At 35.5% G+C, this 20,252-nt stretch overlaps 1 protein-coding gene across 1 annotated transcript in view; it reads left to right on the top strand.

Moving 5' to 3' along the window:
• The window catches only part of LOC309809996 (platelet glycoprotein 4), a 48,579-nt gene extending 35,305 nt beyond the window's left edge, over positions 1-13,274 (top strand). Inside the window, exons 10-17 of the mRNA XM_082631638.1 lie at positions 1,829-1,875; positions 4,853-4,922; positions 5,874-6,061; positions 7,062-7,180; positions 8,142-8,215; positions 8,792-8,846; positions 9,645-9,809; positions 12,346-13,274. Of these exons, the coding sequence (XP_082487764.1) occupies positions 1,829-1,875; positions 4,853-4,922; positions 5,874-6,061; positions 7,062-7,180; positions 8,142-8,215; positions 8,792-8,846; positions 9,645-9,809 (718 nt within the window). The 3' untranslated portion in view covers positions 12,346-13,274. The remainder of the gene's footprint in view (positions 1-1,828; positions 1,876-4,852; positions 4,923-5,873; positions 6,062-7,061; positions 7,181-8,141; positions 8,216-8,791; positions 8,847-9,644; positions 9,810-12,345) is intronic.
• The last annotated feature ends 6,978 nt before the right edge of the window (positions 13,275-20,252 follow it).

The following is a 20,252-nucleotide window of genomic DNA, read 5'->3' as shown; positions in this document are numbered from 1 at the left end:
TTCCACCTCTGCTGCATAACCAGCATTATCGTGCACTCATACAATTACATAAGCACAAATGAAAAGGAAGAAAATCAATACATCAACTCATCTAGTAAGTAGGAAAATATACCTTTCGCTTTTTTAATTTTAACTGAGCATGTCAAATAAAAAATGTTCATTCCAAGGACATGACTAAATGTGCCTATAAAGGTGGAAGCTTAATGAATCCATGCCAACACTTTCATGATTTTCCCCTTCAAAATTTTCTTGAAATAATTTTCTATATTGATAACTTAGCTTTTAAAAACTTTATCAATGCAATAAGGGAAGTAGTATTTCAAGTGCTAAAACTGACATATTAAACTTGAAAATAAGGAGCACACCTCCTAAGAAGTAGTAGTAGAATGAGATATGTTCGTATAGCCATGATTTCCTACTTTCCCCTAGCTCGTGCCTATTTATCTGGAGTACACCTAATTTATTCATCATATGTCTAAAATAGGACAAACCCCAATAAATATCAAGAGAAAATCCTTTTCTCCTCAAAGTTAAAATGACTTTTAAATCAGTGATTTCCTGACAAAGAATAATCAAAATCAAAAGAGATGAAATATTTTTATTAATTAAGTAAACATTACCTCACACTGCGTTCCTATCTAAAAGTTACTTAAAACAGTTAAACACTCAGGTAGTCCTTTTTCTGCTACAGAGTTCATAGTCACGTATTTTTGTTGAAAATTCTAATGGAGGAAAATGAACACATCTAAATGCTCATTTTAGGGAAATCACTATATATTGAGGCAAGTGAGCATTCCCTCTATATCAATATTACAGAGAGTTTTTGAGGAGAGTTACTAAATGCTCCAAATTGGAGTAAGAATTTCACATGAGTTTAAGATTATGACAAGGTTAATTTAACTGACCATGGCAAGACTGAGCATGATTAAGTTTACTCTGTTTTAAAAAGCAGGAGCAGTGGAGGTGATGGTGGTTGGATGAATTGGGAGATTGGGATTGACATATATACACTAATATGTATAAAATAGATAACTAATAAGCTGCTGTATAAAAATAAATAAATTAAATTAAATTAAAAAAAAAACAAAGAAACAATAGCTTGCCTTGACGTCTTATTGGATGGTATGTTGGGAGTGTGAGAAACCCATTTTCCATCACCAAAATGTGGCTGAGTGTGCAGAGAAGCTATCACTACTGTTGATTTTATTGTTTCCAGATATATATGTTGATACATATATCTTATGTAGATACGAGAGTACAAAGTAATAAACTCCATCCTACTTTAATGCCCACTCACGTAAGAGGTAAAAGAGAGGAAAAGTATAAATTGATTATCTACATGTTCCTAATCTCTACTGATCAAACATCTGCTTCCTTCCGTCCTCCTCCACACTTCCCTCTTCCCTCATACTGAGTTTATACCAGTTATCTGGTTAATATTTTCCTCCTATTCAGCTGAACACACAAAACAAAAAAACTTTCCCCTAAGTAGAGAGCTAAATTTCTGATAAGTGCTTCTCAATTTCCTTTTTGCAGAACTCTGTTCCAAGTTGTTTCTAACTACCAACTTATGGCAGCTTTTATTGTATAATCTGGCCACTTAATGGCATCAGGCACTTCATTTAACTCAACAAGATGCAAACTTCAAACAAAACATAGACCAAATGGCTTAGAACATTTCTTAAACTTGGCATTTGACACATCTAGTCTAATCAATATTTATTATTTTTGCAGGAGTACTGACTCATAATAGACAATGTAATGTGAAAAGGTGCTCTTGAAATGAGACTGATCATTTTCTTTCTTTTTTTTTTTTTTAATTCCTAAGGAATCTCTCCTATTGGCCAAGTTATTGTGACATGATTAATGGTACAGGTAAGGGCATTTGTTTTGTGGTAATAATCACAGTGAAACCAACTCCTTTCTCCCACAAATCCACCAGGGTACCTATAGTGTTCCGGAGGTTGAGGGTATGCATTTACCTATCTTTGTATCCCTGCAACATAATTCAGAGTCTCTGTTCTTATGTAGGCTTAGTAAATGTCTATCTAATGTGATGGGATTTCTGAAGCTTAACCATTGAAGATGAGCCTTTACTGCATTCCTGGGAAAATGTTTGCTTCATAAAAGCTTTACTTAATTGAACTCCCTCCCTGGTCACAGAAGTCAGGGGTTAGAAAGTTTTAGAGTAGTAGTCACTGTCTGCATCTTTTGTAAGTACTGTGTACATAATAGTTTAAAAGTGAAAGAATTAAAAAATCAAGATAAGTACAAAAGTAAAACATGCATCCAAATTGAGGTTTCAGTATGAGGTAGAATCACTGAAGCTGTTAAGACAGAGCCACGGATTTTTGAATGAGATGATCAGAAATGAGAGAGAAAACTACAACAGCAACAAAACAAGGTTATAAGTGTATTAACCACGAAAAACGTATGCAGAAATGAACATTCTGAATTAGAGTTGTGAAGAAAGAAGGTACTATGAATTTAGATTTAGTGTGTGGTAGATTCAGGTTATTATTCTCCTTAAAGAAAAGCAAAGTACACATATGCCTATTATTTTAAGAATTAAGATTGTAGGGCTTCCCTGGTGGCACAGTGGTTGGGAGTCCGCCTGCCAATGCAGGGGACGCGGGTTCGTGCCACGGTCCGGGAAGATCCAACATGCCGCGGAGCGGCAGGGCCCGTGAGCCATGGCTGCTGAGCCTGCGCGTCCGGAGCCTGTGCTCCGCAATGGGAGAGGGCACAACAGTGAGAGGCCCGAGGACCGCAAGAAAAAAATAAATAAATAATAAATAAAAATAGCATTAAAAAAAAAGAATTAAGATTGTGAAAAGCAATGGGAATCGGATCCCATGAGGTAATTAAAATCAGAGGTGAACTTTCAGCTGCTAAGAAGCAGAAGCAGAGTATAATGTTTACAAAGCTAGTGAGACAATACTTTATAGGAAAGTAATATAATGAAGATGAAAAATGTTAAATACAAAGTTATGTAAAAGGCAGGGAATAAAAAGGAAACAGAATATTCATTTTCACAAACATATTGCTGAGCTTTGCATGTTTATTTAATTTTGTTAACACTCTTCTAGAAGAAAACAGCAAAACCAAACGTTGAGTTTGCTTTATAGTGCTTTGAGTCATGGGGATGGGTAAGGAAGTCCTTTCTCAGCAGTTCATTTCTGCAAATAGTCAAGTGTCCCAATACCACTAACTCTAGTAATTTCATAAGCATAAACTTCAGTCCTTAGATACAGAGAAAAATATACTGTGCTTCTTCTAGTAAACTACTGTTTATGGGCTTAAAAATATATTTAAACACTTTGTCCAAAACAGAGAAGTAGAGAAGTTTTAAAACAGGAATTAGAGGATTCATTAATGACTATAATATAAATACATGTGCATCAGGCATGAAGTTAAAAGTATCTAAGGATAAAAAAGCAGTAAAACAAACTAGGAGCACAGGTAGACTGAACAGGCCAGAGGACTCTGATGGAATCCCTGTGAGAGAGATTCTTAGTTATGGCGCTAGGAAAGAGACTAATGAAATGGAAAGTGTTCCAAGGTGTTTTTTTTTATCATGATTTAGATGTACGTCTTCTACCTTCTTCAATAGTTTAAAGAGACAGAAAATGATAATATTGATTTACATTTGAATGTATTACAAAAAAGAGCCCTGCTAATATCAGCTATGTTATGGTCATGGACCATGGTAATTGCTGGTGTCATTATAACACAATTTTTGATGATATTTCAGATCATCTTTAAAGCTTTTCAAGGTATTCCTTTTCTTTAATGGCTGCGATGTTGGGACAGCAGTTGTAGACAATGCCCATTCAGGGGCCTATCTGTGGAGTTTAAGGTAATATTCAATATCCCATTCTCTCAATGTCAGTATCAAGTTCATTGAGATCTTCTGTTACATTTCACTTATCACAAAAATATAAATGAAATGTAATAAGATCACAAGGTTAGTGCAGTTACCAGAAGAAGAGTGTGGTATTCATAGTTGAAGGATGGGTCTTACTGTATTGAACAGACACATTCAGTGGTGGCTCATTTTGGTGATATTCATTTGTGGAGCAAATGGAGGAATAATCTCTTTTTTCCTGCTTATATCCAGTGTGTGCCATGGATCATAACCATAGTAGAGATTCAATAAGCTCAACAAATGCCCTTTTTAGTTTGATGTGTACATTTTCCATCCATTTGCATGAAATTCTGTTTAGTGAGAGAACTTCAATAAGTGACTTAAAAAATATTAATCAGACGTTAGGGTAGGTGAATGCATCATTATTAAAAGTAAGAACAACATTTACCAAAGTGAGTTCTAAAGGAACCTCAAGGTAAGAAAAGTGCTACTCTACTGATAGGTGGAGGATTTCAAAACACACAATCACAGTTTTAACAACGTGCGATTTTGCCATGTTTTTTTAACTTTCATTAATCTTTAAGGAGTGGGAAATTTTAGTATGAAATTGAATACCAGTGATTGTATACAGTGTACAGACTGGTTCAATGTGGTAGCTGCTAGCACATGCCACAATTCGGCACTTGAAATGCAACTAGTACAAAGTGAAATGTGCTGTAAGTATACAGTACACACTGGATTTTGAGATTTTTGTTAATTTTTATATTGATTATATGTTAAAATGATGGTATTTTGGATATATTGGGTTAAATAAAATATACCAGATACTTTTTTCATTTTTAAAATGTGGCTACCGGAGAATTTTAATATTATATATACAGTTTGCATTATGTTTCTCTTAATCCTGCTGGAATCAAGGTTTCTAGATTTGTCTAGGACACACACTACACCTAATCCCTTGCCACTGGCTTGGTTTTTAAACAGACGCAGCATCATTTCCACCTTTCGTTGAGAAGACCCAGGTATTGCAATTTTTCTCCTCTGACATTTGCAGGTAAGACAAAGACATTGATGTATTTCTCGAAGTCAGTTCTTTCCCTAAGAGATAAAACACAGACCAAAAAGCTCATACTTAATAATCATGTTATTTGAGAAAAATAAAGTACATTTAGGGAAGTTTTTTTCTTGATGTATTAAGAAGAAATATAATATGGAATTCATAATGTGTTCATAAGTCTTTAAAAAATTGAAAGATGTAGGAGGATATTTTGCATAATGCAAATCATTTTCTTTGTTATTTCTAAGCAATAACTATATTTTCATTCTTCTACTAAACTAGTAGTATGTGTAGTAACAGTCGAGTCTAGAAAGGCATGTTCAGTCTTTGTAAAGATGTCCAAAGAGACGGATACCACAGTCACAGCTATATTAATGTGCTCTACAGACAGTATAGCATCTTTTCAAATTGATGGGGCCTAGCAGCTATTACAAAAGCATTGGCAGTCCCGGTACGTTGCCGGGGTTATGGTGGACACTTGGTACATGGGGAAGTGTAGGAGATGTATATCAAAACCCATATGCACACACCCCAGCAAGTGAGCAGCCTTTCTCTCCAGGATTAAGTTGTAGAAGATTGAAATTTTAGTTTTCTTTAATTTAAATTGGGCACAAATATAGGACTTGAGGGAGTCATATAAATATTTAATCTATAAAGGAAACTCTGAGAAATGTCCTCAGTATAAACACTCCACAGTAGTTCACAAGCAAAAATTATTCTCAGAAGCTTTTGAAAACAAAGGTAAGAGCTCATACTCAGGTATTGAGTTCCGGTATATTTTAGAATTTCACAAGAATTTTTTTCCCTAAAAATTAGGCAAGAATTCCAACAAGATCATATTCAGTTTTTCTAATTTAAGGAAGTAATATAAATTTAAGAGTAAGAAAAAAAAAGAATGTCCAGAATGAAGTTCAGTTTCCCAGAATGAAGATCTTTATCTGTGTTTAGGTCAATCTATGCTGTGTTTGGAGTGGAAATTAATCTGAAAGGAATCCCTGTGTATAGATTTATTCTTCCATCCTTGGCTTTTGCATCTCCACTTCAAAATCCAGACAATTACTGTTTCTGCACAGAAAAAATTATCTCCAAAAATTGTACTTCATATGGTGTGCTAGATATTGGCAAATGCAAAGACGGTGAGTAAAAGTTCTCGATGGTGCAATCCATGCCATAATTTGTAGTTTTCTTTAAACTTCACCCAGGAATCCTTTGCACCAAAAATTTAAAGTGTGAAAGCAATAAGGGCAGAAAGTAAAGGTGGTGGTAGGATATTTTTGTTCTGATTTTTGTACCGTTGTCAAGGTCCCAATTGTTTCAGTGTTGCAAAACTTAGTTATTATTAGGTAAAACCCTACTGATATTTCCCAGTGCTACTTTGGAAAATGTCTCTTCAGGTCCTTTGCTCATTTTTTTGAGTTGTATGAATTTCTTGTATATTTTGGACGTTAATCACTTATGGGATATGCATTTTTCAAATATTTTTCCCATCCCATAGATATACCCTTTTCATTTTTTGATGGTTTTCTTTGCTGTGCAGAATCCCTGTGCTCCTTATAGATTTAGGGTAAAATGAAAATAGTTCCCAGAATATTCTGAGCATCCCAACTTACCCATCTGACGTTTTTCTAACCTTTTCTACCCTAGAAAATGGTAAATAAAGATAAGTATATTTCAGGGTGTCTGAGACAAGAATTGCTTCAAACATGAAATTTGGAGACTATCTTATTTTGCTCACCTTCTTCATATTGGAATGGGTGAGAATAAAGAAAGAAAAGCCTCTTAAATAAATTCTCAGTCCATAGACATACTACTGCCTGAAACATGAAGGTATATGGTTGTAACTTTGTGTTCAGCAGCTAAGCATTACATATTGAAAATAAACACCTAAGGGATAAACGACAGACATCAACTGAATCGTTAGTAGGATGATGCAGAAATTTATATTTTATTTTTGATCAAAAGCAATCATATATAATAATTTTCCCTCACCATCATCCCCCAATTAGTATTCAAAGCCAACTTTATGCATTTCTCTTTCTAACCTAAATAGCTTTATTTTCAAGGAAGTCTTTCCTAAGTGGTATATGAAATGAGGAAAACAATTTATCTCAATTGTCTCTTAAACCTTGTTTTCAGGAAAACCTGTGTATATTTCACTTCCTCATTTTCTATATGCAAGTCCTGACATTGCACAACCTATTGAAGGCTTAAGTCCAAATGAAGAAGAACACAGAACGTACTTAGATGTTGAACCTGTAAGCAAATACATTATTTATCTCATTTGTTTTTTAAAAATGAAGGAAAAATTAAATTCTCTCCTTTTGTCAATCACATTTATTGATATTTATTGTATCACGATCTTGATAAATTACTTTTATTTCAATGAAAATTACGTTGATTTCTTCCTATTGTTGCTTATGAAATGTCAAGGTAATTCAATTTTAGTTTTTCAGCAAAGGTCAGTAATAACAATGAAGGAAATGATTCTAATCAGTTTAAAACAATTTGGTATAAGGTACTCTTTTATGCTTCTTTTATACTTAACTGCAAGTATTGCTTACATGAAGGGACACTGTAGACTATGAGGGATTGAAAAAGTTTTATGGGTATATGTGCATTTGAGGCCAGATCTATGATATACTTAGTGTAAAAAATCTACTAAATTTCCTATAGTGTAACAGTTGTAACTTTTATTTTAATATTTCCTTGTCAACAGTTAAATGAAATGCCAGGATTTTAGTAGTCATGTTTCAGTTTAAATAATGACAGAAGTAGCATTATAATTATATGGACGATACAGGATTCTGACTGAATATATATTTGACAATATATAGTTCAGGATTTAAACTGACTACATGAGTTCTAGGTTTCACTACTGTTGTTGTTGTTGATTCCCTAAAACCAGTTCAGATAAAAATCAAAAATCTAACTAAAACCTTGACAGTAGTTTGGGCAAAAAATTGTGTGTGCGCATGTACACATATATATGCATGTGTGTATACATCTGTATACACACAGGCATATACACATAAAATGTTAACTATGGAGAGTTTTGTATGTAATATTTAATAAGTCCAATTAATTATTTAATAAATTTCACAAGTTTTAAGTACAAAGGTTTCACCTTAGGTTCTACATAACAGTAAAAATAAGTTTTGGATATTATAAAAGAATGTTTTTAAAATAAGTTGGTAATTTTTAGTTTGTTCTCTTTAGATAACTGGATTTACCTTACGATTTGCAAAACGGCTGCAGATCAACATATTGGTCAAGCCAGCAAGAAAAATTGAGTGAGTCCCTCGGAAAAAGTTGTTTCATTATGATTTTTACTACCTCCTTGTAAGAATGTGGGTATATCTATGACAGGAAGTGGAAATAATAAAACTTTCACCTTCTATTTGGCTTTATGTCATTAAATGATTACTAAATGCTTATAGCTTTCATTTGTAATTTAGAATTATATCTAGTGTGTATTGAAATGGTATTTACACATATTTTGGAATGAGTATTTGTGGCACTGCTCATTTTGCTAGCTGTCCAAATATTTTCAAGAGAATAGTTTCCAGCATTCATATTTTAGTTTCCTGGGTATAATTTGTTGAAAGGACAAAACATAGGCTTAGAAAAAGTCAGTCTAATTAGAAATGTGTATTAGAAAGATTTATAAGCGTGAAAGATGTTTGAGAAACAGCCATATTAAAATTTAAATGATTCACTACAGGGAACAGACATCAAGGTACTTAACCAAGTTTCAAGAGCAGCTAATTTCTGAGCATTTATTTTCACTAATAATTATTAACATTTCTGTCATATATGGGTAGTATATTAGTATATATTTTCATAATTATTTTCAATGTTTATTACAGAGCATTAAAGGGTCTGAAGCAGAACTATTTTGTGCCTATTCTTTGGCTTAATGAGGTTAGTATTTTTATTTATTAGTCACTAAAAACAGTAAGCTTCTTGGTAGACAGAAAAAGCTTTTGATGTTTGAAAACTGAATACACATATATAGTATTTGAACTTGTGTTTCCATTGCATATATGGGAGATTTATATATTAATTATATAATAATTATTTTGAGAGTACCAAATCACACAGAAGTATCACGCTTATGTTAGATTTCAGTGTTCTTATTTTCATAATGTTTATTAAACAATTTTTCCTGTCATAATGCATGTGTTAGGAAAGAGTCATGCAAACGTGTAACTCCAAATAACTCCATGTGAATGTTGTAGTGCTAATAAAAGCCAACCAAACTTAGAGTAGATGTAGGCAGTCTATCTAGTGCCTGACAAGATACTTTTAGTACAAATCAGGGAACTGATTAGCCACAGGATTAGGAAATGAACTGCATAAGCCTTTAGAGGAAGAAAACTGTTGACCCTTGGCATTTTCCTCTGCCACTAGGAAACAACCTTCGGAAAATTGGAGAATATTCCAGTAAGACCATTGTATTTATCAATGAAATCAGTATATTGAAGAATGCTAGCTGACGTGTTTCAAGGGAGGAAGAGTATATTTCTCTCTCTAAATATTCTACCTTGGCATTTATTGCCTTTTTTGACATGCAAAGGGAATTCCATTAGCTTGTCTTACAGATAAAGATGACTAACATCTATGCGATGTTTCAAAAAAAGAGTGATACACTTAAGTGGAGAGTTGAGTATTTTGTTCCCAAATCTAACCAAATAACGTTATTTATTAACTTGATTACAGACTGGTACCATTGGTGATGAGAAGGCAGAAATGTTCAGAAATCAAGTGACTGGAAAAATAAACCTCCTTGGCTTGGTAGAAATTACCTTAATCAGTGTTGGTGTGGTGATGTTTATTGCTTTTATGATTTCATACTGTGCATGCAGATCAAAGAGAGTAAATTAAGTAAGTATATAACAAAAATTATATACGGCTTTAATAACATTAGTTTATATATTACTTGTTTTCATTTTATCAAAAAAGAGGTTATAAACTAGGCTGCAAATATTTCTGGATATGTCTAGTCATCTAGCATTTTTAACACATCCTTGAAGTTTTGAGATGCTTAATGTAAATTATAGACAAAGCCTGAATGAGTAACAAGCCCTATTAATATTAAGCAGATCACTACATTTCATCTTTATTCTGGGAGGAATGGGCTAAATTATGAAATTGTCACCTTTGAAAAGTTAGAATGTTGCACAAAAGCTATACATGTACTAAATTTTATTTCTTGATTATTTCTAGCTAGTTATTTTTTTAAAAATCACAAATAATTAATTTAATATATCTGACTAGGAAAGGATATGTGAAACTGAAAATAGTAGATATTAGGGGAGACTGAAATTTACAAAGGAAAAGAAAATAAAAAGGAAAATTTAGATTAGGTAAGCTAAAAATTAATGAGAATTAAAAACTCAATAAATGATATAGATAAGATAAAAATATGCTATTTTAAAATGAAAATAGCATATTAAAACAGAGTTGCTGCACATAGACATGCTGTCCAAAATCATGATGTGGAAGCCCTGATGAATGATTACAGTTTGGGAGCTTACAATTCGGGAGCTAGAACTGAATACAACAGTACAAGAAAATAGAGACAAAAAATGTCCAACATAGTAAAACCAAATTACTCAGAGTTTACAGGAAAAATCAGGTAAATGTGGACAGATAGGAGTTTTAACAAAACTGAAGAGACGGTTCAGGCCTCTGGGTTTTAGACATTAGTGCCTGTGCCCCCTTGTACATAGAGGAATGAATGTCTGACCCTATCTTTCCTAAATGGAAGACTTTCTTTAATGATCATATGTAGCATTGGTACGGCCTGGGCGGGGGGGGGGGGTGATTTTCCACTTATCCATAGCTTCCATCCACCCTTCCTTCCCGAGAACATCAAAAAAAAATGGAATCTAAATAAAAGCAATATACTTGCTATGAAAAATCACAATTTCAAAACAAGTCTTCTTACTCTACTTTCCATCAGGTTGTTGACCGTAAGCTGTCTTATATAGAAATTCTGGAGCTGCCACTGATAATTATTGACCTTCTTAATGTGCCAAAATCATGCTAAATATTTCACATGAATTATCACAACTAATCCCCGATAAAATTTTATGAGTTTCCAATAGCCATGGATCCATCATCATCCTTCTATCTTTTGGAGACGTTCCAGAAAATTGTAAATTTTAACTGCAAAATTATCCATTTTCAAAATGTGAATCAGTCAAATTGAAGATTAAAAAAAATGAAGTGGCATTTTTGGACCAATTTTTTTGTGTGTGAGATTGAGAGCTTGGGCCTAGGAAGGCAACTCCATCTTTTGTTCTGATATTTTTGGCCTATATTTATTCCCTGAAAAGAAGACTGAACAATTCTGCCTACAATCATTTTGGACAGAATGTATTCAAAGTGCTGACTTAATACATTCACATTATAATAAGTAAAGGGAATACTGCATCACCATTAAGACCTGTCATCTGTCCAGTAACAAATGAGTTATGATTAAACAAAGTACTTCATATGACCATTTATATAATAGATAGAAGAGATCATTCACTGAAAAGCCAATTTACAACAAAACCTTGTTGTAGTGGGAGAATATGCTTTTCAAAATGAAGTATATAGTAGTTGTAAAAATTTTCTGATACTATTCTCTATTAAAATTATATGATCTATTTCATCAGTGCTTAATGAGCCCTGAATGTCCAATATCTTGGGTCTCTATGTGGCTAAATTAAGATGAAAGATTGAAAACTTTCTAGAGTGTCTTTATCAACAAGTATATTGAGTTGGCTTAAACATTTGACTGTTACAAGGAAAAGTTACTGCTCTTTACACAATGATAGGTCTGTTTTCTTTTCTTTACTAATAGAGAAGAACACTGTTCTCTGTAGATTACCTGATTTACTAGATTTAGAAGAATCACAGATATAGATTTCCTTAAACAAGCTTCTGTTTCAAATACTATAATAATTATGCCTCTGGGAAGATTTATAAACAATTGAAAAATAAGGAGATGGATGTACAAGAGGGAGTAAAGCAAAGATGGTGGAGCTAAGGTGTGATTTTGCTCAATGGATCACAAAGAGAATAAGCCAACAGTCCTTTTGAAAGTAGTAGTATATACACTGCTAAATGGAGGATGGTCTGAAGGGACAGCAAAGAGTGGAAATGCTCATCCAGAGCAGATTTAATGGGCTACCCCTCCTTATCTGGCCATGCGCAGCTCTTGAGAGCTGGGAAGCAGCCTTCCACGTATCCTGGAATGGGGAAATAATTCCCTTATTCATGAAGTTCATCAGAGAATTTTTCTCTGCAGCTTGAGAAATTGGGCTAATTACTAGAAAACATGACATCTTCAGTATTTAGAATTTGAATATTACCTGTTTTATTTTTCCACGACTTTCTGATAAGTGCTTACCTTTCTTCTGCTTTCCAGGAAGCAAATGAGTCAACATTTATGCACCAGCTACATGAGGACCTTTCTTCATATCGACCTACAAAATGAAGATTTAATATGCTTTATATTTGCAAAACACACCTTGTCTTACAGTTGAAGAACTGGCGGCACTTTTGTTCTCTGAACTGAGCAGCAGCACGTTTCTAAAGGATTATTAAGATGTCATTAAAATCCACACTTTGAACAAAAAGCAGTAACTTTTAAAATTCAACATGTTCACAATGGAATGGATTTCAGTTTCTACAGATGTGGCTTCAGCATGATCCAGTTATTTTTATTTGGTACTGATTCACTGATTGGTTCCCTTTTGCTAAATTCAGAAGATGGGTGGATGTTCTAAACAAATCCTGGACCCTGAACTCTTGTCTTCCTCATCAAATGGAAAACATCACTACCCTTATCAGTGTCCCTGCAATACACAGACCCCAGGACTGTCAGGACATTGCTTTTCATGAACATGAACCATTTTGAAAGATGTTTAAAAATGGAAACTAAAGGACTGGCCTATGAACCATTTATTATACATTACTTAAGTTTCTTTCTCTATGGAGTCCTTTGTACAGCATCAGTAGGCACTATAACCATGCTGTTTATAACAATATGGGCTTATATTTTTGTCAATGATTATACAAATGGACATGTTTGGGACTGTCATTTTCCATGTTCTGCAGTTCTTTTGGAAATCTGAGTAGATTTTGATCTTTTCACTCAGTTGCATACAACTTATGCTTGGCAACTTCAGAATGCTGTGTTAGTATTAAGAGATGTAAATGATAATACAGAAATTATTGTGTGGGAGATTACAAAGAGCATAATGTCCATTCATAGTTATTTGTTGTAGTATTTCTTGCTTTCATAGTCGCCACAGAAAGACTGGTTTCAAACATTAAAAGATGTCCTTCCTTAAATTCCTGTGCTTTGCCTAGTTCCTGTTGTGTCACAAAATATTTACTCTAGCTTTCTGACTGATGTATTCTATCTGAATTTTTATTTCTTTATGCATCTACATTTCCTTCTGAAACATTTCTAAATTCAACCTCGACCACTTTTTCCTTAGGTAATTTTTTGAGCTAGTTAGGGGGAAAGGAAACAAAAAGATACTTGGTCATGCTTTAGAGTTGTAGGACTTAAAGTCTAGACTATGAAGGATCTTTCCTTTTTATTAGAAGACATATTGTTAGGTAACCCCTTTCGTTAGCAGGGGTTCACTTATGGCAGAGAGCACTAGGCTCCCTAAAAAGGCTCCCCATAGAAAGGGAAGGTGGACCACATTCTGTTTGTGTTTTACACACAGAGGTTTCTAGGATAAATTATTAGTAACTGGTTTGTTGAGATACTAAAATCAAGAATAATTAAGCTCCCCATGTTAGCTGCCAGGGTAAATACTGAAAACCCCAAACCAAGATAGCACCAGTTCAGAAGGATCTTTTGAAAATCTGAAGCTACTCAAAACATACTGATGTAATAATGTCCTCTCATTTATTGTCAATAGAAAAAAAGTATCCCCCTAAGATATAGACAGATGAGATCCTAAACATCATCTTCTGATACTTGAGTCTACTTCTGCTGCATTTAGGATATTTGTGGACATGTTGATCTAGGAGGAATATAAAGGATACTTCTTTAAATCTTAAACTAAGTAGGGCTGAATGATGTAAAGTAGAAACTGTTCAAAAGAATTGGTTGAGAAATTACATATCCACCTCATGGTAGAATTGCATAACCAATCAGTGACTCAGATTTTAACTCTTCATACAGGAATGCACCTCCATAGTATTTGGGTATCAGTAAAAAGGTTTTGACTTATGTGTCTTTAGTACTTTAGTAGTTCAACTAAATACATGTATATTCTAATCTTTATCATTCCTCACCATATTTTCTCTGAATTCTATAAATTATGCAGAGGAAAAAAAATCCATACACAGAGATAAGTGAAACATATTAAAAATGCCCAGTAGAAAGTATAATACTTTCTTTAAAAAAATGGGAGATAGATTTTTTTACGTGAAAAATGGGTTTGGATATGTGTGTGCATGCCCATGTGCACATACTGAGGTGGGAGTGGAGCACTTTTTGGGAATGTATTAAACGTTGACCTGCAGATTGCCCCAGAGAAAGTGTAATTGTACACAAGGATGAATTTGCTTTGTTTCAGAGAAAAACTACCCCATATTTTAGAGAGGCATATTTTCATTCAAAATTGTTTAATCACCACAAAACTATTGGTGTTCAAAACTTAAGTTTGAAAATGTATAGCATCTACAAAGGGGTTAACATAACTTAGAGTCTACATTATCTTAAAATGGGTTGAGGCTTATTGTTGCTGACAAGTACATGAAGAAAGAGAACAATCTATAAAGCTTTCAGTTATCAGAAAAAGGTAAAGGGGGTATCATTTCAGGAAAAATAAACATAGCTATACATTAGATCTTTACATGTGCAATAATCTGTCATTCTTAACCCATTATCAATGTCTGAGCTACACAATAATTATCTTTGGAGCTGGAGTTTGTTGCAGGTGTTTTCCACCTGTTACTTCAGTGTTTCTGGTTGAAGTTCTATGTATTAGAGACACTGTGGCTGCTCTCTCTTCATCTGCCTCTTCTGGCCCATCTACAACTCCACTTAAAGAATCACTGGACTTCAGACTATACTACAAAGCTACAGTAATCAAGACAATATGGTACTGGCAAAAAACAAAAATATAGATCAATGGAACAGGACAGAAAGCCCAGAGATAAACCCGTGTACATATGGTCATGTTATTTTTGATAGAGGAGGCAAGAATATACAACGGAGAAAAGATAGCCTCTTCAATAAGTAGTGCTGGGAAAACTGGACAGCTACATATAAAAGAATAAAATTAGAACACTCCCTAACACCATACACAAAAAAACCCTCAAAATTGATTAAAAACCTAAATATAAGGCCAGACACTATAAACCACTTAGAGGAAAACATAGGCAGAACACTCTATGACATAAATCACAGCAAGATCCTTTTGGACCCACCTCCTAGAGAAATGGAAATAAAAACAAAAATAAACAAATGGGACCAAATGAAACTTAAAAGCTTTTGCACAGCAAAAGAAACCATAAACAAGATGAAAAGACAACCCTCAGAATGGGAGAAAATATTTGCCAATGAAGCAACTGACAAAGGGTTAATCTCCAAAATTTACAAGCAGCTCATGCAGCTCAATATCAAATAAACGAACAACCCAATCGAAAAATGGGCAGAAGACCTAAATAGACATTTCTCCAAAGAAGATATACAGACTGCCAGCAAACACATGAAAGGATGCTCAACGTCACTAATCATTAGAGAAATACAAATCAAAACTACAATGAGGTATCACTTCACACCAGTCAGAATGGCTATTATCAAAAAATCTAGAACCAATAAATGCTGGAGAGGGTGTGGAGAAAAGGGAACCCTCTTGCATTGTTGGTGGGAATGTAAATTGATACAGCCACTATGGAGAACAGTATGGAGGTTCCTTATAAAACTAAAAATAGAACTACCATATGACACAGCAATCCCACTACTGGGCATATACCCTGAGAAAACCATAATTCAAAAAGAGTCATGTACCACAATGTTCATTGCAGCACTATTTACAATAGCCAGGACATGGAAGTACCCTAAGTGTCCATCATCAGATGAATGGATAAAGATGTGGCACATATATACAATGGAATATTACTCAGCCATAAAAATAAATGAAATTGAGTTATTTGTGGTGAGGTGGATGGACCTAGAGTCTGTCATACAGAGTGAAGTAAATCAGAAAGAGAAAAACAAATACCATATGCTAACACATATATATGGAATCTAAAAAAAAAGTTCTGAAGAACCTAGAGACAGGACAGGAATAAAGACACAGATGTAGAGAATTGTCTTGAGGACATGGGGAGGGGGAAGCGTAAGCTGGGACGAAGTGAGAGAGTGGCATGGACATATATACACTATCAAATGTAAAACAGAGAGCTAGTGGGAAGCAGCCGCATAGCACAGGGAGATCAGCTCGGTGCTTTGTGACCACCTAGAGGGGTGGGATAGGGAGGGTGGGAGGGAGAAGCAAGAGTGAAGGGATATGGGGATGTATGTATATGTAGAGCTGAATCACTTTGTTATAAAGCAAAAACTAACACACCACTGTAATTATAATCCAATAAAGATGTTAAAAAAAAAAGAATCACTGTCCATTACCCTTTTCTGCATACACTAACAGAATTACCTATGATTGCTTTTCTGAGTTATTTGTAGCAGGCTGAGCTAATGAACTAAAAGTGAGTTAGTGTTTAATATTGGTATCAAATACATACAGGCATACTCTACTCTTTTCTTTCCTGGCTCAAAGGTAGCTGCATTTTTAAACATTGGTGAAAATAAAAACTTCCTTTATTAGAATAATGATTTGGTTTTCATTTATAATTTTTGAATGCGTTTGACATCAATGTTGTTTGATATTAATACTATAATTGTATATTAGCTGTTTTTGCCTGTGCATGAGTTATTGACATATTAACTCCTATTTTCTTTTCCCAACTGTTCTCAGATGCTAGTAAGCTTATGCTCACACATTTCAGAAATGCTCCATTCTACACACTCATGAAGGGGAACTCTGATGTAGTTAGGACAAATATAAATGTTTTAAAGTCTTGTTTCCTTTATTATGTGAAATCTGAATCAGGTGCCTCAGCATCACCTGTGAACTTGTTAAAAATTCAGAATCTCAGGTTCTATCCTAGACCTACTGAATCAGAATCTGTAGTTTAATAGGATATCAAAGCGATTTCTATAGACAAGAAAATTCGAGAAGTCCAGATTTAAGTCATGTTGAAATCAGACTACCTGTGTAAAAAAGTTTTATTTGACTGGTTGCTGGTATTAGATTTATTAACAGAACAACTTAAGAGAGGAAAGCTATATAAGCATACTGAGATGAGAGGAATGTCATCTCGCTTGACAATTTGCTATAAATGTTCCACTAAGTTTTCTCATTTGCCCTGTTGAGATTGTAAATGCTATTTTCAGATGGTAATAGAGCTAATCTATTTGGCAGGGTAGAGGGTGAAATGAAAGTAACTCTTCTCTCTGAATTTTCTGGAATGTGTTCTTTGATCACATATTTACTGCATGTGAAGTAGGAGATAGCTCAGGGCAGGTAAGGAATATTAAGACTGGAGATATTCCCCAGAATTTATCTGAGATGGAAATTATCCACTGGAATAAAGGGACTCTTCAGCATCCAGGAGTTTTACATATTATATAAGTTATAAGGAATATATTAACAGCTATGGAGCTTTACTCTGGGCAAAATAATGGGTGGGGTTGCTTGTTTGGAGGATATCTAGAAAGGGGTAAGGAGCAGGGGCAAGGGGGGAGAATACAAAGATGAGGGTTTATTTCCAGAGAATGAGTATCTATGAAGTTATAGAAGAATAAATAAGGCCAGTGTGGAGGAGAGAACTGAGCTTGGAACTATCTAGGCTCAAAGAACCAAGTTGACAGCTACTATTCTGCTCTAATCCTACCCTCAATCTACACAGTTGAGGACTATGGTCATTATGAAAAGATGGGCCTACATGAAAGGATATGTAATTAGTAGCAGGTAGTTTTATAAACTCCACGTCCTAAGTACTAAAGAAGAGAATTTACTTATTGGAGACGTCCAAGGAACCATCCTAAAATGGAAATATGGTTCGTGAGAAAGTGTTAAATATCTTCAGCTTTTGATATAGACTGGGGAACAGAATTCTAAAAATTTTCTCTTTTCTGGCACTTGTTTGAAATATCATCACATGTTAATGTTATGTATTTCCCCATAGGTATCTGAATAATCATTTAAAATTAAAGGTCCTATAAGATTGTGAGAACTATCTGCACTGACTATTAAGTAAGCAACTTCCTTTTGCCCATCCCCCATTCCCTTCCCACCCCAGCCTGCCACCAGCACACATGTAGCATGTTTACAGAAGTATAAGGAGGTGTGTCAGTGGAGTAACCAACTGAGCGGGCAGTTGAGTCACTAGGATTCAGACACTTCTTCCACAAATAATTTCTTGCTGACATGTGTTATTTGCTGCTTTATTTATGTTATTACTGAATAACATAAGCTCTGGTTCCAGTTGAAGATGGCAACATAGGAAGACCCTGAACTCACCTTCTCCCACACACACTTCAAATCTACAGCAACATAAGGAACAATTTTCTCTGAATAAACTAAAAACTAGCTGAGCAATTCCTACATATAGAGCAAATGAGAAAAAAACCCACATCGAAGCAGGTAGGAGAGGCCGAGACCCAATGTTGCCATTGGCAAGAAACATTCAGGAGGAAACTTAACCCGGAGCTTCTCCCTGAGGAGCAAAGAGTCTGAACCCCGCATTGGGCACCCTAACTTTTCATATGTGCACCTGAGACATGAGTCCCCAAAACATCTCAGTCTGAAAGCCAATAGATCTTGCAACCACGAGACCCACAGAGGCATAACAAACTGAGAAATGACTCAGTCAAAGGGCTCACACGCTCAGACTCACCTCCCCCAGGGCCAGGTACAGAAGCAGCAGAACCAGAGGCACCCAGACTGTATAGGAAAGAGGCTCATTTGCTAACCTTAAAATCTCAGACCGAGGGACAGGCATCTCATTTGACACACACATACGGGCGTGCTGGGATACTTTCTGGGGACAGAGGCTGGTGACATCATCTTCACTCTTTTTCTGCTTTGTTCGAGCAGGCAAGTGCTACCTCCCCTGTCCCAACTTGGACACTGTGCTTATGCTCCCCTTATGCCTCACTCCAGCCAACAGATGCCAATTTCACACTCACGCTCTGCAGTGTGAAGGAGAGCAAGTCTATCACAGAGGGGAGTTTTACACACATTTGGTGATCCAGTTTTTACATCTGGTGCCCTGGGTTTGGAGGGTGCTTCCCAGGGGATACCCCTTGATCACCTGGCTCTAGAGGCCAGAGGGCCTTATGTTTCTGAGTCTCATGGGACTCTAACAATCAGACTGACAGTTCCTGGCACACTACCATGCTGAGGACACTGCACAAACAACAGACTGAAACACTCCCATTCTTTTTATGAAGGAGGTGTTTTGTTTTTTTTTTTTTTTTGCGGTATGTGGGCCTCTCACTGTTGTGGCCTCTCCCGTTGCGGAGCACAGCCTCCGGACGCACAGGCCCAGTGGCCATGGCTCACGGGCCCAGCCTCTCTGCGACATGTGGGATCTTCCCAGACTGGGGCACGAACCCATTTCCCCCGCATCGGCAGGCGGACTCTCAACCACTGTGCCACCAGGGAAGCCCTGAAGGAGGTGTTTTTGCTTGACTTGGAGCTTTGACCGGAGGGGAAGGCTTCAGGATTGGCATATATCTAGAGTCCTGTGGAGATACTCTCAGCGAACATAAGCTGGTGAATGTCATTCTCTGTGCTCTTCCTCTGCCTCACTATATCTCACTGGTAACTCCCAGAAAAGAACTATTTTAACTTGTTTGGTGTCCTGATTTTTTCAACTGCCACCCAGGGCACACCTCCACAACACTTGGTTTTGGAGGCCAAAACAGCATAAATCTGTGACCCCACCAGACAGTATAAATGTGCATAATTTAAAAGTTGCAGCCTAAGGTACTGCTTCCAATCCGCCTGAATAAAAGTGCTCAATGAGTTCCTCCTATTTGGGAGAATGACAGGTCTTGCACACCTGCAATTACTTTGAGCTATTAAAAATAATACAGGCTGCTTGGACAATCACAAAGGTGTGAGAGAAAATCAAGATCTAGGGCACAGATGAACAATATGTTTCATCTCCTACTCAAGACCAATCCTTTAAGACTGGGAGAGATGCCTATTACATCTCATGCATAGAAACCAA

This window comes from Mesoplodon mirus, assembly GCF_964341445.2.
Source record: "Mesoplodon mirus genome assembly, chromosome: 9".
Classification (NCBI taxonomy): domain Eukaryota; kingdom Metazoa; phylum Chordata; class Mammalia; order Artiodactyla; family Ziphiidae; genus Mesoplodon; species Mesoplodon mirus.
This window is presented reverse-complemented; position numbering and strand designations above follow the sequence as displayed.